The sequence below is a fragment of the Lepisosteus oculatus genome, chromosome 3, assembly GCF_040954835.1.
Source record: "Lepisosteus oculatus isolate fLepOcu1 chromosome 3, fLepOcu1.hap2, whole genome shotgun sequence".
NCBI lineage: Eukaryota > Metazoa > Chordata > Actinopteri > Semionotiformes > Lepisosteidae > Lepisosteus > Lepisosteus oculatus.
The window spans coordinates 13,946,068-13,963,903 of NC_090698.1; the positions used below are offsets into that span (position 1 = coordinate 13,946,068).

Below are 17,836 nucleotides of genomic sequence, written 5' to 3' on the forward strand. Positions count from 1 at the left end.
TCTGCGGTCTCCTGTTATTTAACCTGCTGCTAACTGTTCCTGTAGTCTTTACATTAGCAAATGTGCACATGAAGTACTAACCAAACATAAGAAGGTTTTTCCCTTTCAATATTTTATAAGTAGCACTATAATTACCATAATGAAACAACTCATTCTCACACCTGTTATTAGGGGGCAATTTTTTTTTTCGCTTTCAGTGTGACAATTTCTGCACTCCTGACAGGCAAGAACAGGCATGCCTGTTGTAAGTGATGACGTATACAAGATATACTGTACAAGCTTGGTGGAAACAGTCTCAGCCTGACCCAGGAAACATATTTTATATGTCTGAACCCATGACCTTGGCTACTTATAAAAACAAGGTATCATGCAGATACAGTGCTGTTACATGATTTGTAACTTGCAGCCTATGACTTATGATTGTTTATGAGCTGCTTACCCATTACCCACGGCCTGCGGACCTGCTTCCTGATTTTTTAAATTGCATGTGACAATTATGTCCTTGTCCTTTGGCTAGATGATGCTGGAGAATACTTTAGAAATGATTGGGGGATTTTATTTGAAGAGTCCACGGGCAATCGTTTCCTTTAAAATAATAATAATAATAATAATAATAATAATAATAATAATAATAATAATAATAATAATAATAATAATAATAATAATTAATAATTGCTTACATGTATATAGCGCTTTTCTGGACACTCCACTCAAAGCGCTTTACAGGTAATGGGGACTCCCCTCCACCACCACCAATGTGCAGCATCCACTTGGATGATGTGACAGCAGCCATAGTGCGCCAGAACGCTCCCCACACATCAGCTATTAGTGGGGAGGAGAGCAGAGTAACAAAGCCAATTCATAGATGGGGATTATTAGGAGGCCATGATTGGTAAGTGCCAATGGGAAATTTGGCCAGGATGCCAGGGTTACACCCCTACTCTCTTCGAGAAACGCCCTGGGATTTTTAATGACCACAGAGAGTCAGGACCTCCGTTTTACGTCTCATCCGAAGGACGGCACCTGTTTACAGTATACTGTCCCCGTCACTATACTGGGGCATTAGGACCCACATAGACTGCAGGGTGAGCACCCCCTGCTGGCCCCACTTACACCTCTTCCAGCAGCAACCTTAGTTTTGAGTCCCTCTTTAACACATCCTATCAAGTCTCATTCACAATGTCAAGAAACAGTACAAAAATTACATTTTCTTCTCCTGCCTTTTATTTATCACTGTTTAGGTACTTCATGATGTACTATAATTTCCAATAATGATAGAAACATAAAAATACATAGAGAGAATAAAGGCTCAGGTATTAAATGTGTAGAACTGCCAAAGTCCAACTGAGATGAAAATGTAAAACTGTTACCCAGTTCACCAAACACCCACTCCTTGTTTAGGCAGTTGACAAAGAAAATGGGTGACTGCGAAATGGACATCAGGAAATCACTTATAGCAAGGTTCATGATGAAGTAATTGGGAGGCGTCCTCAGTTTCTTATCACTGCAACAGAAAAAAAGAGTTTTCAGCATTAATGTTTTGGTGGACTTTCTTGGGGTAATAACTAAGGAAGATTTGTGTTTCTGATTTGGTGTGATTGTGATTATATCCCTGCACTGAAAAGACATACAGGTATCATACTGAACAGAACCTTAAGAATTAAGAATTCTAAAGAATTAAGGCTCGAGGCATCATTGCACAAGTTCACAATTCATAACAATTGTTTATTTGATTGATACATTTCAGTAAATACATTTGAAGCATTACATTTCTTCTTTAAACAATTTGTGTTTACTTAAAAATCCACAATGTTTCAGATCGTAGTTTGTTCAGAAAGTCCATGTTCTTTTTCACTGCACCAAAATGTTCCTTTTTGAAAGTGCATATTGATATTCAATCTCAGCCTGTAAATTGGGGTTATTAGCAAAACATCTTCTTCTGTGTCAGCTGCAACTGTCTTTCAAATGCATTTGAATACCCAGGTTTGTGTTTTACAAAAATCCAAACAATCTATTTTATTTTAACAAGATTCAACATAGAAAACTAACTCCTGGAGATTCAACATATGAAGTTAGTAATAGGACATCAGAAGGACCACAGATGAGAGGGGGATGTTTGGCCCATATACTGTCACGTGGCTCTGTTTCAATACAGTGCTGTGGTACTACTGGCTGTACTGGTACCAAACCTTAGCATGTATTTTCCCCGGGAAAGGGGCCATTTGGATCAGCCAATCAGACCCATATGAACACAAAGAGAACAGGCAGATCATGGTCCTGCTCTGGAATTGAATTCTGTAACTTGGAGCTGAGAGGCAGTAGTGTTAAGTATTATGACATTGTGCTGCCCTAAACAGATAATCTTATTAGTTTTCTTTTGCTGTTTGCTGGGTCACGTGAAAAAGGGATCAGCAAAAATTGAAAGGAATGTCTATGTTATAGTGTTGGCTTTTTGATTATATGTTACAGATTATCTGGAAAATATGTAAATGTATTAAAATAACTGTCCAATTAAAACATTTACTAGCTTGTCAGGTAGTAATAAACAAACCAGTTATTTTGTAAAGTTACTGTCAAAGCCTGCTCATCTGTAAAATCTCCAGTAAATTTGTGTGTTGGGACTCACAGTATGTCAGAAAACACTTGTTACACACCAGGTGCAAAGCTGGCAATGTGCTCAAGTTATATATATGATATCTGAAAATACTAAACACATAAAATAACCATAGACCAGTAACTACAGTAAATGTATTGTTATTAACAGAGATTTAAACGGAAGTTTAGGAGGAGATCAACCCCTAACCTTGTCCATTTCTGCTTTCACATGTATAAATATCACTCTGCATACTTGTTTGGTCTGAGGAAGTCTCAACTGCTGAAATGGAGGATGTTTTTTTCTACTTTTCAGAATGGAATGAGCCTTTACTTGCTCCTGAAGTTTTCAACATTCAGTGAACAAGGTTGTGTGCTGAGTTTGATTATATGGTAAACCCTAAAGATTTAGGACTTCCAGCCAGACATACTGTATGAAACCAAAAAATGCATTTATTTTTAAGAAAATGATCCAAAAAAATGATGAATAATCATGGCACATCCTCATTAATTAAAATGTTACTACTATACAAATTATGCATTGTATAATCACATTCACTATAAAACATCAGTGCTTTCTCTTTTAAAAGCAAGAAAAACATGCTGTAGTATGTACAAACTAAGCTAATTTCTCATATTTAGATCCTTTTTACCTTTAGATTTGAAGACTATGATACCTAAATGTCAGTTTCACAGTACTTACAATACTACAAATCACTCCTTTCATTTACTTCATTAGCTAGAGAATAGCACAAAGGTTGTGATTTCCAAGAAAAAACACAGAATGACACATTCACATTTACAGCTGCTGTTGTCAGCTGAAATCAGGACCTAAAAGAAGGACGAGAAGCTGGTAAATTTCCTCAGTACACACGCTCTCTTTAGCCCTTCACACTCGCTGGCTCTGGAGGAATCATCCTCACCTCAGTGCACACTGTACTTTCCAATCAGGATACCCACATCTCCACAAGACTGGAAACTTCTCGCTCAGTCACTGACACAAGAAACGTCTAACACAGCCTTAATCTGAGCCAACACTTGGAAGAACTTTAAGAAGTGCTTTTACGGTGAAGTGATAATGTACAGAACGAGCATTACAGCGTCTGAACATTCTTTACATCCTTCTGCACATGACTACATTCTGTCATGACTACATCAGGCAAGAGATTAAAGATATGTCAGTTCATGAATAAATGTAGATTTATATCTGCTTTAGATATAAATAGTTCTATTAAAAGGATCTATCTTACCAGTAGAAATTACAGAGAATTTACAGAACTGTTGTTCTGAAGTTCAGCATTCCATAAATATAGGACTTTAAGTGTACTGTTTTCTAATTCTTTCCTTTCACACAATGTAAAAGCACCTTGGGGGTGTGGCATTACGTGGGGTGTGTCCAGTGTGGAGGCGGAGCCCTGCTCATAGGGCGACACCTCGCCTTTGTAGTCCCAGCTGTCTGGGCTTCCAGCTGATGAGCCCCAGCTGGGAGGGTCCTATAAAGGCACACTGGACACCTGCCGACGTGACCAGCAGGGCTACTCCCAAAAGGGGGGGAGTTTTCACCGACAAGGGGAAAATTCACGAGTACAATCCAGGTGGTATAAAAAAACAGGAATCTAGCATGCTTCAGATCTTTGTGATAAGCAAGCAATTATTTTTTGTTAGTCTCACTGGGCTGCAGTGACTGTGGGAGGCAATGGGCCTGAAGGGAAGTTCGATCAGGGCTGGCAAAGTCTTGCAAGAGTTTTGACCTTGTGCTTGCACAAGAGTTTGGAGTTTGAACCTGCACTGAATGTCTCTGAGCTGGTAGGGGCCCAAGCCCAGGGGATTTCACTATCAAATTCAAGGGAAGAAAACAAATCTCCTAGATTTCCCCTGAGCTACTGTACTTGTCATGAGACACTGGCTTCACTTTCTCAGAAAAACTGTGCATGCCGTTTCTACTTATAAAACCCATGCGTACTGTAAATGCAGCCATTCATAACTATGCCAAAACCAGCTTGCCTCTCTCTATCCCATCTCTACCACTGTTGTGATTCCCAAATGCCCTCCTGAAGCTTTTTGTCATTTCAGAACTGTTCTAATCCATTGCACAAACAGTGTTATGGGCATGTGTGTATTTACTGTGGTGGCTGTTACTGTGATTAAACCTCCTGGCTTTAATAATCTCCCTGAAATCTCCTCTTTTTAAACTGGGCTCTGTATTTACCCACTAGTCTCTGGCCAGGCTTGAACCCAATGGGGGTTAGATGGCACAATTTCATTTTTTTTGTACTGTATTTTGAGAAAATCCAGCTTGAATGTGTGGTATAATAATTCAACACAGAATCAAGTGATTAACACTAATCTAATGTTTTAGTTGCATCATTGCTGTATTAAGTTCTTGTACATATTCCCTGCCCATATACTGCTGTCTCCGAGCTTGTTTGGTGAACGTTATCTAGTGTGCCACTGCAGGACTACTAAATTACTTTTGCCATCTTCCAAGAAGTCCTCTTCCTCTGAGTCATTATTACTCCCTTGGGATCCCATTTTCAAAATAACACAGAAATCTGCAAATCACATCACAAACCATAATGATTCTTCATTTATTCCTTTAATCCCGTTGCACTCTCTTTTTTAATATTTCATAACTAATAATGTAATGTTTTCAAATAATCAATCGCTATGATTGATTCTTCATTTATTCCTTTAATCCTGTTGCACTCTCTTTTTTATATTTCATAACTAATAATGTAATGTTTTCAAATTATCAATCGCTATGATGCTCAGTAACAAAAGCAGAGCTGTAGATTGTGGTTCCGCAGGAATTTTCAGATTAAAGAAATGTTGCAAATCCATGTAGAAATGATAAGATTTGTTTAATACAATACTATTTGGTTTTAGATTGCGTACAGTATGTTCTCATATGATCTCACGTTTCTAAGAATGACTTAAGCCTTCAAATCCTCGCGGCGTCTGCACATGGTGTTTCCTCATTAATTCCCGTAGGAAAGGAAGGCATTGAAAATCTACTGCTAATAAAACACATCACAGGACAACAGTAATTATTCTGAATGGACAAGAAACAACGTAGTGGAAACAGCTGAAGCATACTGTATTTAACCAGGTGATGAGGTGTGGGCACACGAGTGGGGAATAGCGCATCGCGCAGGCGGGTAGATATCGCTATCGGTTTACTATGGAAGCCCTGTGGAAGCCCGTTTCCGCCAGGGAGTAAAAAAAAAAACGACCTACAGTATGGTATCTCAGAATTCCGACTTAGCAACTCAGAATTGCGAGTTAGTAACTCAGAATTCCGACTTCATATCTCACATTTGGGACTTCGAAATAGCCCGCATTTCATTGTCTGTCCTTTTGTTACTGTAACGGATTCGGGGTCTAGGGTTTGTGCCCTCGCCGCTCCTACCCTACTTCGTGGCTCACTGCATTGACTCGAACCCAGGTCTTGCCAGCTGAGCTAAAGAAGACACTGCAACCAGATCGGACAACCTGTATGTCGGCCGTTCCGTTACACTATATTCATGAATCGTACAGGATCATAGGATCTATAGGCCTGAAGACTTATCTTGTACAGTGCCCTGATAAAAATCAAATTAATTACACTATAATAATGGAAATATGTAAAAAGTATAAGTTTCAGCTTTTATAATTGTGAATATCTCTGGATGTGAAGTGTTTATTTCTGTATCTTATTTCATATTCTGTCTCTGTTTTATATTTCTGGTGTTTAAATAAAAACGTTTTTAAAAAGCCAACCATGCACTATTCCATCCAGGTACTATGGAAGCCTCACTGGCGGAAATGGGATTCTATAAACATTAGTGTAATTTGATTTTTATCAGGGCACTGTACAAGACAAGTCTTCAGGCCTATAGATCCTATGACCCTGTAAGATTCATGAATATATTGTAATGGAACAGCCGACATACATGTTGTACGATCTGGTTGCAGTGTGGCGACAGCACCATCCTAAAACACAGAAAAGTAAATATTTTACTTTTCTGTGTTTTACTTCAAAATCCAGTTAAAAGGACAATATCTTCCAATGTTAAATCAATAAAAGTGTTTTTCCACTTAGACGCACTTCAGAGCCATTAGTGAAAATCCCATGACATTGCAAGCAAGCCATCATTTCACAGGCACTCACAAAATGGCTTTTTAAGTGACTTGAATCCACTTTTAGCAATTTGCCAGACAAAATGACAGATTATGAATATGTACCACAGACATGTGGATAGAGAGGAAACTATTCAAATGCATAGTATAACAAAGGGCACAGTTGCATTCTTAAAAACATACAGTACTGTAAATTATGTACTGTACATCAAAATTGCATTCGGAAATGTAATGTACTTGAAAAATTGTAAAGTATTCACACATTTCAAGCTCTCTCCTCTGGTTGCAGTATTAATTTTTCATTACATTTTCTATAGTTTTGGGTGAACTGACGGAAAATAAATCTCTTGTATTTTTTTTCTCAGGCAACTTTCATGATTGAAATTGGTGTGATTTCTCAAAAGCCCTGTGAAATTCACAGATGAATTACAATGCCTGGAAAGCCTGTCGATTTTTACCCAAGCATCACTATGTGCTACAAACGTGGGTACTCTAGTTTCATCTTTCAGTATAATCCCTGTCCACCACAGTGCATTTACTACATCAAAAAATAAGCTGCTCTGTGTAACTTTAGTAAGAGTGATGCGGTCTCACTGTATCTGGGGTTGAAAAACTCCCTGTTTGGCTCTGATGAACCTCAATATCAATAAAAGCTCGCATGACCAGATTGCACTCTAGCAAATATTAAATTATCAGATCAAAAAAGGATGAAAAAATTCAGTTCTAGGAAACAGTGTATCTTTTCCATAAAATCCACAATGGCGAAGATTCTTATTTTTCTGTGCACAAGATTGGATGACTTACAAATGAACCCTGGCTGTTCATTCAGCGAAATGATCAAACAATATTGCTGCACTGCTCGCAGCATGCAGTAAACGTTAAAAGAGTGTAAATGTTCTACAATAACTTTAGACAAAAGTCCACACAGAATAACATGTACCTTCCATACATTGCGTTTATAATTTGTAAACCAAAATCTGTGAAGAGGCTGCAAGCTCAGAAAAAAGAGAAACTGTATCATTTCATATCCCCAAATAATTTCTTAAATTGCAGCTCTTAAATTTCACTTTAAAATAATGAACCAAAGACTAGAACAATGTCTTTCAACATGTTTTCATCAGGTTCACAATAATGATTACCATTCATTGCTACAATTATACTGAATAAATATTTAGCAGAATATTGTAAGAAGAGAATATATTTGATATTTGCTTCAAGAACTATGGAGCCTCATAGAAACTAGTCTTTAATCCATATCTTAAGTAAATGTAAATATAATACAAGAAACTCTTGAATATATTAGTGTATCTGAACTCTTAATGTTAATAATATATGTATATATGGAAAAATGTTAAAAATGTCATAACACATTGTTTACACTTACAGTATATTAAGGGTTTTTAAAATGATTAATTGCTTATTTGAATGATCAATTATTACAATTATGCCATTTGAAGAAATGTAACAAATATCAAGACATGTTTTATATTAAACAACATAGATTCTGTCCTGTTCTTGAATCAGCACAAGCTTTTGTGTTTTATACATAATTCAAATATAGATCATCTTTGCATCACTGTGTACAGATGTTATTTTCTTTTATGCTCTGTTCTATTGCAAAGCTGCTTGGCACCAAATCATTAAAAGGAGACTATCTGAACTCATGCCTTACATCTGACATAAAATACTAGACACACAATATAACAATCTCTTCATTCACTTGTGCAGTATATCAGAGTCTCTACAGACCATAACAAAACCAGTCCTTCTACTCACACACCCTCCTGTAACATATTCCGTAGCCTGCCGGTTTCTGTCGATGTGAGCTGTTAATAACGTCATTGACTAAATAAATACTTACTAAATTTAATTAGCATTAAATGTTCCTTTGTCTACAGCTGCTGAGAATTGATTCATCATTCAGTAGAAGATGTCTTTTATCAATTTAATTTTCTCATGTCTTAACCTTTTGATTGTGCCTCCGATGTTTCAGTGCATGTGGATTCAAGGAAAGCCCACCTTTTAAGATACTGTAAATATTGGAACTAAGCAGATAAATAGGAAATCCACTTTTTGAAGGTACCAAATGAACACCAGTCTCAGACCAAGGGGAATCCAGAGACAGGAGGGCCATTTCTAACAGGATTAAGCAAAACAATACCAATAACAGAGCTGACAGTCCACATAATGCATCAACTTCACATGTCCTGAGTGCTATTCCACTGTTCATCTGTATCTTCTGCTGTAACCTTTTGGGAGTTATTACTTTCTTTCCTGACCTTGGCACAGCAAGTCTGATCTGCTCAGCATCCCACCTGCACATTCCTACAGGATCTAACTTCCGAAGCAAGACAGACAAAGATATATCACATTGGATTAGAAACACACCTCTGTACATGCAATAAATTAAAGCCAAATGTAAAAACTGTCAGACTCAGTCAATCAGTCTGTCCCTCGGAGTACAATCTAAAAAAGGTTCTAATGTTAGCCAACAAGTCAAATGAGATAAAGATCTCAATAAAAATTTTACATCCCTAAACTGCTGGGAAATCTATAGCAATAGCAATGGTAGAAATGATGTCTCTTTTTAATGGGAATCATACTGTATCACACAACAAAGAGTGACTGAGGTTTGGGTTAGTACACTGATCCATTCCCCAGTTATTAAAGGAATATAGTATGCAGGAAATCTCCAGACTTATAGCAATACATTCACAAAGTAAAAACACTGTAACTACTGTGTTTTTAGAGTAGAGTCTAAAATGTCTGGCTAGGGTTTAATATTTGTGCTGAAAAAGCCAACCTGGCTCCCTAGGCAATCTAATTACACTGCACCTACTGCCTTCTGGCTTCAGACACGCACAAGGTTGACTTAAGACGAACTAACCCTCCAACGCCTCTCATTTAACAGACTTGACCCAATATGAAATAGTCAGGTATCTACTCTAAAGAAACAATCTTAACCAAAGGCAATTGGAGGCATCAGATAATTACATTGTTCAAGAGTGCTTCAAAAGCCTATTTCTTTCAAGCACACACAAAATAAAAATAGGCTAGCATGTGTTGCTCCAATATTAGCATTTAATGAAAATGGCTGCATGCTTTCCTCACAGCTAGCACTAAAAATCTTCGATGTAAGGTAAAACCAGAGAATTCATATGGACACATTTTGAAATTACACACACAAAAATAACAGCCCAAATCCCAGACTTGAATGACAATGTTTCAGGAATAATTCGAACACAGTGCTTCTGACTGGTGGAGAGACTTGAAACAGTTAAAGTATAATTAAAACACAGGCATCTAACACGCAATGACTGGAAACACATGAACGGATAGTTTTGTATACATTACCTGTAAAATGCATACATGACTAGAAGGTTTCCAACCACTCCAATGGTGCCAATCACTACAACAAAACACGCAATGATGTAATGGACTTGATCTGGCACGTCAATCTTCTTAACAAAGCTCCTGTGGGGCTCCATATCCAGGACCTGGTATGAGGAGATAACCAGTTTTGCGTTAGCCTTTTCATTCGGTGTTTCTCGGACACAGTGTTTCCGGGCTTCTGACAGGAGGAATGAATAGTCACTTGATTGTTGTGATTTTACAGAGAGTGGCCAGCAACTCAGTTATTTGCAGTTGTGGAGATACCCAGGTCATATGATATGTCAGTTGCAACAATATTGTTTTAACTATTTGCTTGTGATCCCGAGAGGAATGCAATAATTAGCTGTTGTGAATTCCTAGACAGATCAGAAACGCTTTGTTTTTATATAATTTTAGTCGGTCAGTTATACATTCCTCCAAGGCAGAACTTACTTTCTTACTTTAAGTCTTCCATTTTCTCTTTAGGATTAATCCTATAACAAGACAACAATATAAAACAGCAATATAACCACTGGTCCATATTTTATTCAAGACATATAATCCCCCTGCACTTTGATACCTTACTCCAAGACAAACCAGGCTTTATCTCTGAGCCACCTAGTGGATTTTAAACATCTATTCCAGATTCTTAATAGCAACAATAACAAAAACAAAGCAGCCCTAAAGAAGGAGAGTGAATTGATTTACAGAAAGGAGTGTGTAGTACTGTAAGTCATGAAAGAGTACTGCACAGATTTTCCCCCTCACAGCTTAAACTCTGGCCAATTTCCTATCACCTGGGCTCTCTAACAGGCAAGCCCTGTCTTCCAACTTTATAGCATACTCAGCTCTACTCAGCTCCCTACCTGTTACGATTGACATCCCTGCTCTAGAGGGCGCTCCATTTTACTCCTGTTAATAGTTTCCTGTGATGATTCATATGTGTTCCAGTTGTGCCTTGTTGTGTCTCCCCCTGTTTATTCTTAGCTCCTCCAGGGCTCAGGGCTCAGCATTAGGGTACAGATGTCACAAGGCCCACCTAGCACCAGGATACCCTACGTCCGTCTCCTGAGGGCATAGGCCACATCCCTGACACCTCCCGTTTCCTGAGCCCGGGGTCTGGAGGATCTTGCCCCATTATACCAGGATCTCCATGTCGGTTGTCTGTTCGTGTTTTCCCCATTCCCGGGGATTTTAACCTTGTCACGTGATCTTTTTCTAATGGACTCTTGGACTGTGCCCTGACCCTCCTTCGGACCTGTTCGGATTTGGACACCACTCTTTGTCTCCCCCGCTCACTGTCTCATGGACTGTCACTATTATTTTGTGCACCATTAAACCCCTGTGTGTTTTCCCATACCACACCTCCTGTTTCCTCCAGCTCTTACCGCATCGCATAGGGTCTACTACAAAACCCGACACAGACTGCAGACCCTGGCCGTAACACTACCCAGACCTCCATCTGTAGCAAAGATCAACTGAAATCAGAGAACACAATAACAGACTAAAGTACCATCAATGCTTTCTAGCATTAACCTAGAATGCTTTCAAGCCATCAGAAAATTATATATACAATTTGAGACATTTAAAAGTTATCAAATGGAAAAACAAGAATATCAGGCTTCTGGTACTTTAATGTTTATTAGTGTATCTTTAGGTATTCATGCCTGAAAAGTCTCTGTAGAAACCCTGCTTTAAAACCAGTAGATACACAGTCACTATACAGTACTCTTGCACTGATTTCAGACTGACCAGAGTCTTAGTCCAGTGTGACCCTCACACTCAAGGACAGTCACTGCAATGAAGCAAGGGAGAGATGAAAAACAGCAAGTCCATCACATTAAAATAGAGCTTGACTGCAGGGATGCGATTAAGACTCTGATTAAATGGGACCAAAAGATAGCCCAATGGCCAGCTCACCGGGGTGGTGTTGGGTGTAAGAGGATTTATTTCTTTTTACGTTAATGTGATAGAAAAGGACACATCTCTCCCGTAATGCTCATCTCTTGATGTCAAGAACTGGACTCTTGTCTTGTTTCATTTTGAAGTATATTAAAGTGTACAGCAAATAACATTTGGACAATTTCTTCTTCTGTACTGCACTAAAGCTTCCTAAGCTTGATAGAGTAAAGTAACTCTCAGGGGCTCTGAGAGCCATTCACAGACTGGACGTCGGTTCATTTCATGGCTGCATAATTATAGAATTGTTTGCGCTGTCTTTTGCATGAACATGTGACTTTGTGCTTAATGCCATTCAATATTGTATGAATATGAAAAAAGTCTTGTTAAACCACCCCCACAGACAAATTTATATGAACTGTATTCTTGTCAGCAATTCTGTAATATGTGACCTTTCAGTCCTCTGAATACTCTCTAAAATCAAGGGTTGTTTGAGTGTTTGATATGCTGCATACAGTGTGCAGAGCACATCACAAATATGAGTGTCATATCAAAAATACTTTGCTGGATCACCTTCACCTCCTTCCGTCTTTCTAAAAAAACAATGAAACACATGATATATGAAGTTCTTGCAGTAAATATTCTTGATTTAAATGACCCAATATCTTAACTGAGTTCTGTATTGCTTTCATTTCTTATTTTTTGCCTGTCCAATGAATTAACTGTGTAAAACACGTCACCATACTGTAGTATTATTAAAACTCCAACCCTTTTAGAAGTTTCTGTACAGAAAGATTTGATCAATATTAACTTATTAACCCATTTCAGCTGCACTCGCAGTGATGGAAAAATTGGCTTCTAATTATGCAGAAGATCTTAGCAACAAAATGTACTTTGTTAGGGGACAAAAGTCACGGTTTCTGCAAGTTTCAAATGTACTAAAACTATGATACTAGAAACAACAAAAAAAAAAATGTACAAATTTCTACAATTAATACTACATTCTCAAAGTGTCCTGAGCAAAGAGAAAGTTTAAAAGAAGATTAAAGACAGATGAGTTGGCAAACATTATTAAAAACATAAACAAGTTAATTTCAAGTGTATTAAAAATGTTGATTGAGCATTTTAAACACTCAATTGGCTTAACCCACTTGGCTGAGGGGTGACATTCTGGCCATGCAGAAGGTGGAGTGGTCCAGAGGCAGCTACTGAGATTCAGATGGAGCGGGAAAGGGATGCAAATGTCAGATGAGAAGGATAGTAGGACAACTATAGCATTAAAAACCCGCATGATATATGTATAGTATTTAAAAAATTTAGGTGAGAAAATGATGTCAGGATTTCATTACAAATTACAATGACAGCTTTCATACCCCATTTAGTGAACTATTGTTTACTAGGCTAGAATTACTCATCAGATCTATTGAACAAAGCTTCCCCCAGCACATGTTATGGTAATACGTTTTCCTGCAGCTCCACTGATATTTATACAGTTTATCGACGCACATCTGCTGTATGCAGTTGCAAACACGGGAAAGTTATTTTTAATGGGAACCAGATTTCTAGCCTAGTAAACAATACTTCACTAAATGGGGTATGAAAGCTGTCATGGTAATTTGTAATGAAATCCTGACGTCACTTTCTGACAATGACAATGACTGTACTCCTACACCACTACACACACATGTAAGCCGAAATTGTACTGTCCCCTCGATAGCCCAGTAAAACTGTACCGGTCTTAATATTTAATATTTATTAATAAACCATACTATTTTTAACCATACTATTTTTGCACTGTTCCAAGAATTACCTTGCACTGTTTTGTCCTGTTATATTTTCTCTATTTGTGGAATTTTGCACAGTTTTGATTACTTGATTACATGTTATTTATGTTATGTTATTACACGTTACTGTTATTGCTATAGTGTTACTGTCTATTGTCTTATCTTCTGTCCTATTTATATACTGCATCTGAGTGACTAATGAGAAACACTTTTCATTGTACTATGCACCTGTGTAAGTATAATGACAATAAAGTTGAATTGAATTGTATTTGCTCAATAGACTAATAGCATCACTATAAAAGGGACAGAACTGGGTACATCTGAGTGAAAGTGGCATTCATTTATGGGTATAGTGATGTCTGCATACACTAGAATCCAAGAGCAAACCATTCATGTCATTATTGTGTATGCTTTATTTTTTTCTGCAATAGGGGAATCTACAAAAAATATCTTGGGTCATTCCATCAATCTTAAAAGATTTCTTTAGCTTGCATCCTAGGTGTGCCACCACTTAAAACATTGCCTTTTGAAGAAAAACAGTAAAATGAGTCTGTGTTTTTCTTGTTTTTGTTCTGCATATTTCCTTACTATTCTGAGTAAGACATAAAAAAGACATAAAAAATCGTAAGGTTCAAACAGGATGTCCATGGCGTGTATTTACAGTAAGGTTAAAACACCTCTGTGCCGTAATCAGTAATATGGCTTGATTATCCCAATAATTCCAGATGCCTCATGTGCTACACATACTGTAAAAAAACTGTCTAACAAAAACAGTGTTGGGTTGATGCATAATTTCCACCCCACTCTTCACACACATGAATGTACATTCTGGATTTACCAGCTTCTCAGTAATGTTTTTCCCGTGCTTTGCTTTTGCATTTAAGGACAAACACTCTAAAGAAGCAGCCTTTTTAAGCAGACAGAAAAGGCAAGTACACCTTTCTTACAAAGCCGTCTCAGCCTTCCATTAGTTTCAGGATGTTTAATTTCCTATCACAATAAGCATCAGAAGAAACATATCACTCATTATTAAAATATTTAGATTCTGGATATTGATTAATTGCTTTTGCTGTCTCTTTGATTAATTCATCACTCATGACTGATCAACACTTCAGCGATTGTTGCATGAGCACTCAGTTGATAAGCGATTTAACCATTTTAATATCAAACCTGTTGAAAATCATGAAAGAAAAACACAGCAGGAAACCAATAAGCCCCACTTATCAAGACCTTTGCACCATCAGCTCAGGCAAACTGGCCAACAGTGGGGCCTAGTCCTGTCCTGCTGAACACTATTCAGCAGTGTTTCTCAACTAGCGAGCCTCCAGACGAAGACGGGTGTGTGTAAGAAATTTTGGAAAGGTCACATACTGTATTAGAATATAAATGAACAAATTACTCTCTATATACATTACGGTTTATAACCAAAGTGTCATGTTGCACTTCAGCAACTTAGTATAGTGCAAGTTTTTTCAAGGTTGCATAAACCAAAACCAGAGAACATCTGAGAGTGGTTGAGCAGGAGCTCTGAGTTTCACTGTCATAAGTTTTGAAGGGTTGTATTTTATCATGTACTGCACTATGAAGATTAAACATTCCACATCTTGGTTATAATATTATAATGATATGCTTGGGTTGGTGATGTGTGTGTGTGGGGGGGGGAAGACGGAGGTATGCTATAAAATCACAACCTGACTCAAGAAGCTTCATTCATAAAGAACTGGGACCTGGGACTGAAACCTCTCCTGTTATTTTATCTCTTGCAGAAAAAAAATACAATTTGAAGAAAAGACAGGCGACATCCATGCATTAAAACCATTGAAACATATTACAATGCATTAAAAAGTAAGAGCTTGGTAATACGTTTGTGAACCATTTCTAATGTACTGTATAAATCAAATAAAAAAAAACATAAAGCATTTCAGTGTTATAACACTTATTGTGTTATACAATTGACACCTATTGTTTTATGTTCAGGAGTTAAGCTAAAAAAGCTGAATAATTCAGAAGCACTTAACAATGTGAGCTTTTCATTTCCAGAGTGCCAGACTTGTTTTGTTTTTACAATTAATAATTTTCTGACCTACAGTACATCCCATTTGTATTCTCCACACAGCTGTACTATCACTCTTTACAGATGAAGTACAGAGACGCTATTTGGATTTTCCTCTATGCTCAGAGCCTGCTGAGCATCAGTGGACAGTAGTTCGAGTTGGTAGCTCTGTCAGCATGCGTAGGCTGCAAAGGAGCCACAATGTTACAGCTGTAGAGCTGACGCAAAAACATTGTGTCTCTTTTCTTTTCCTTTAAGCATGGAATAAATCTCAGTGGACAGAAGTGTTACTGGGCTTCATATCCCAGCAGCCAGATGTACACAGATAAAGAACTCCTGACCAAAACAGAAAAACAGAGTGATTCACTGAAACTGCTCCTACAGTACCTGTCTGCTCTGCTATGCCCACGAAAACTACAGAATCAGGGATTCTGATTTAAGTTCAGATTTAACCTAGAAAAGCTCAAAGTCTGTAGGTATCCTTAAATCTTCACCTTCTTCTGGCCTATGTTTTGACTGAGCTGCTGTAAATTAACCCCCTTCTTGAAGTCTCGTGTTGTTGATGATTCCTGAATGCTAAACCTGAAGGAAAATATTCAGGTTGCATGCAGTAGCTTTAGTCACATCCTCAGTTCGAAGGTCCAATCAGCAAGACAGACCTTAAATCAAATTGCGCCAGTCCAGTCTATTTTGCCAAAGATAATCGCATACTCTCAGGCTTTTGTCACATGTGAAGAGAAACACTTTTATATAAACTGAAAAACTTTCACTTTAAAGCCTTTCCACTCAACCACATCACCTACAGTATGCATCACTCGGGACCAACCACCTTTCTTGTTAGATCTGCTCACCTGTGTAGTGTTCTCCCCTTCCAAACCTCTGCGCTGTATTTTGTTCTGTTTTGTTTCGAGCAGGCTGCTCGCTGCATACAACTATTTGTTAAATGGAACAGCTTCAACTCTAAACGTGGGATTATTAATATAATACCTCTGATTCCTCCAGAACAGCACAAATCACTGGTTTAGGTGGAGCTATGCTACTGTACGTGCTGAATTGATAGCCAATAGAACTGTAATTAACAGCAGGAAAAACAGTGAGGAACTTACATGCATACAGAGAGTGCAACTGCATGCAACCCACTTAATTTGGAATATTCCAGCTGATTATTGATTTTCAATGGGTATTTGTCACTTCACATTGTTTTCATTTCATTAATTTGTACAGAGTGCATAGAGACTTATTGTGCTCATAGATAACTGTAACCATAAAAAATGCTTTTAACTGGTTACAATAAGTCAGAACATTGTAGAGTATGTTCTCTGAAAAAAACATTTTCAGAAATAAGAGAGTGGGATTTTAATATGGTTAAATGAGTAAAGAAAAATAAATATGCTAGCAAAAAATATCTTTAAGCCTCTTAAAGATAAACCAATACATTTTAAAACCATGTTTTGCCAGTGTCTGACCATATACTGTACTGTAAGTGTAAAACAATTTCCTTTTCTGAGCATTAGAATTTTTGAGATACACTGAATAGTCATTACATCACATCAGTGAATTGCATTTCATTCTCAGATGTTAAATATATAGAACAGGGAATTCATAACATCATCTTTGTTATCCATCTTTTTAAATTTCCATTTTCCATTTCTCAGACTACTGTTTAAAATGTCTGCATTTAAAAGCAAATAACCTCAGCAGTATTTCTTTTCTTCTCTGTCTGTCAACGAAAATACACTGCTACACTTGTGTTCCAATAAGAACGTTTTCAGTGTGGAGAGATGGAATTTGACTTTGAACACTGTTATCTCTAAGGATGATTTTACAGCAGTTCTGCTTAGACACTTAAGTGGGATATAAAATGATGTGATAGTCCAAATGTTTTTACTTGTTTCTGCAGGGATAGCCATTCAACTGTTTAAGAAGTAATATACTTGACCACAAAAATGGGATTATAAGTAAAGAAGCTTGGAAAACATGAAAAAATCTTTCATTGAAGTGCTAACACCACAAAGTT

At 37.5% G+C, this 17,836-nt stretch overlaps 1 protein-coding gene across 1 annotated transcript in view; it reads right to left on the reverse strand.

Moving 5' to 3' along the window:
* opn4xb (opsin 4xb) overlaps nucleotides 1–16,849 on the reverse strand; it is a 34,093-nt gene extending 17,244 nt beyond the window's left edge. Inside the window, exons 1-3 of the mRNA XM_015340274.2 lie at nucleotides 16,671–16,849; nucleotides 10,066–10,208; nucleotides 1,371–1,504 (exon numbers count right to left, since the gene is read on the reverse strand). Coding sequence (XP_015195760.2) covers nucleotides 1,371–1,504; nucleotides 10,066–10,199 — 268 coding nt within the window. The 5' untranslated portion in view covers nucleotides 10,200–10,208; nucleotides 16,671–16,849. The remainder of the gene's footprint in view (nucleotides 1–1,370; nucleotides 1,505–10,065; nucleotides 10,209–16,670) is intronic.
* Between the last annotated feature and the right edge of the window lie 987 nt (nucleotides 16,850–17,836).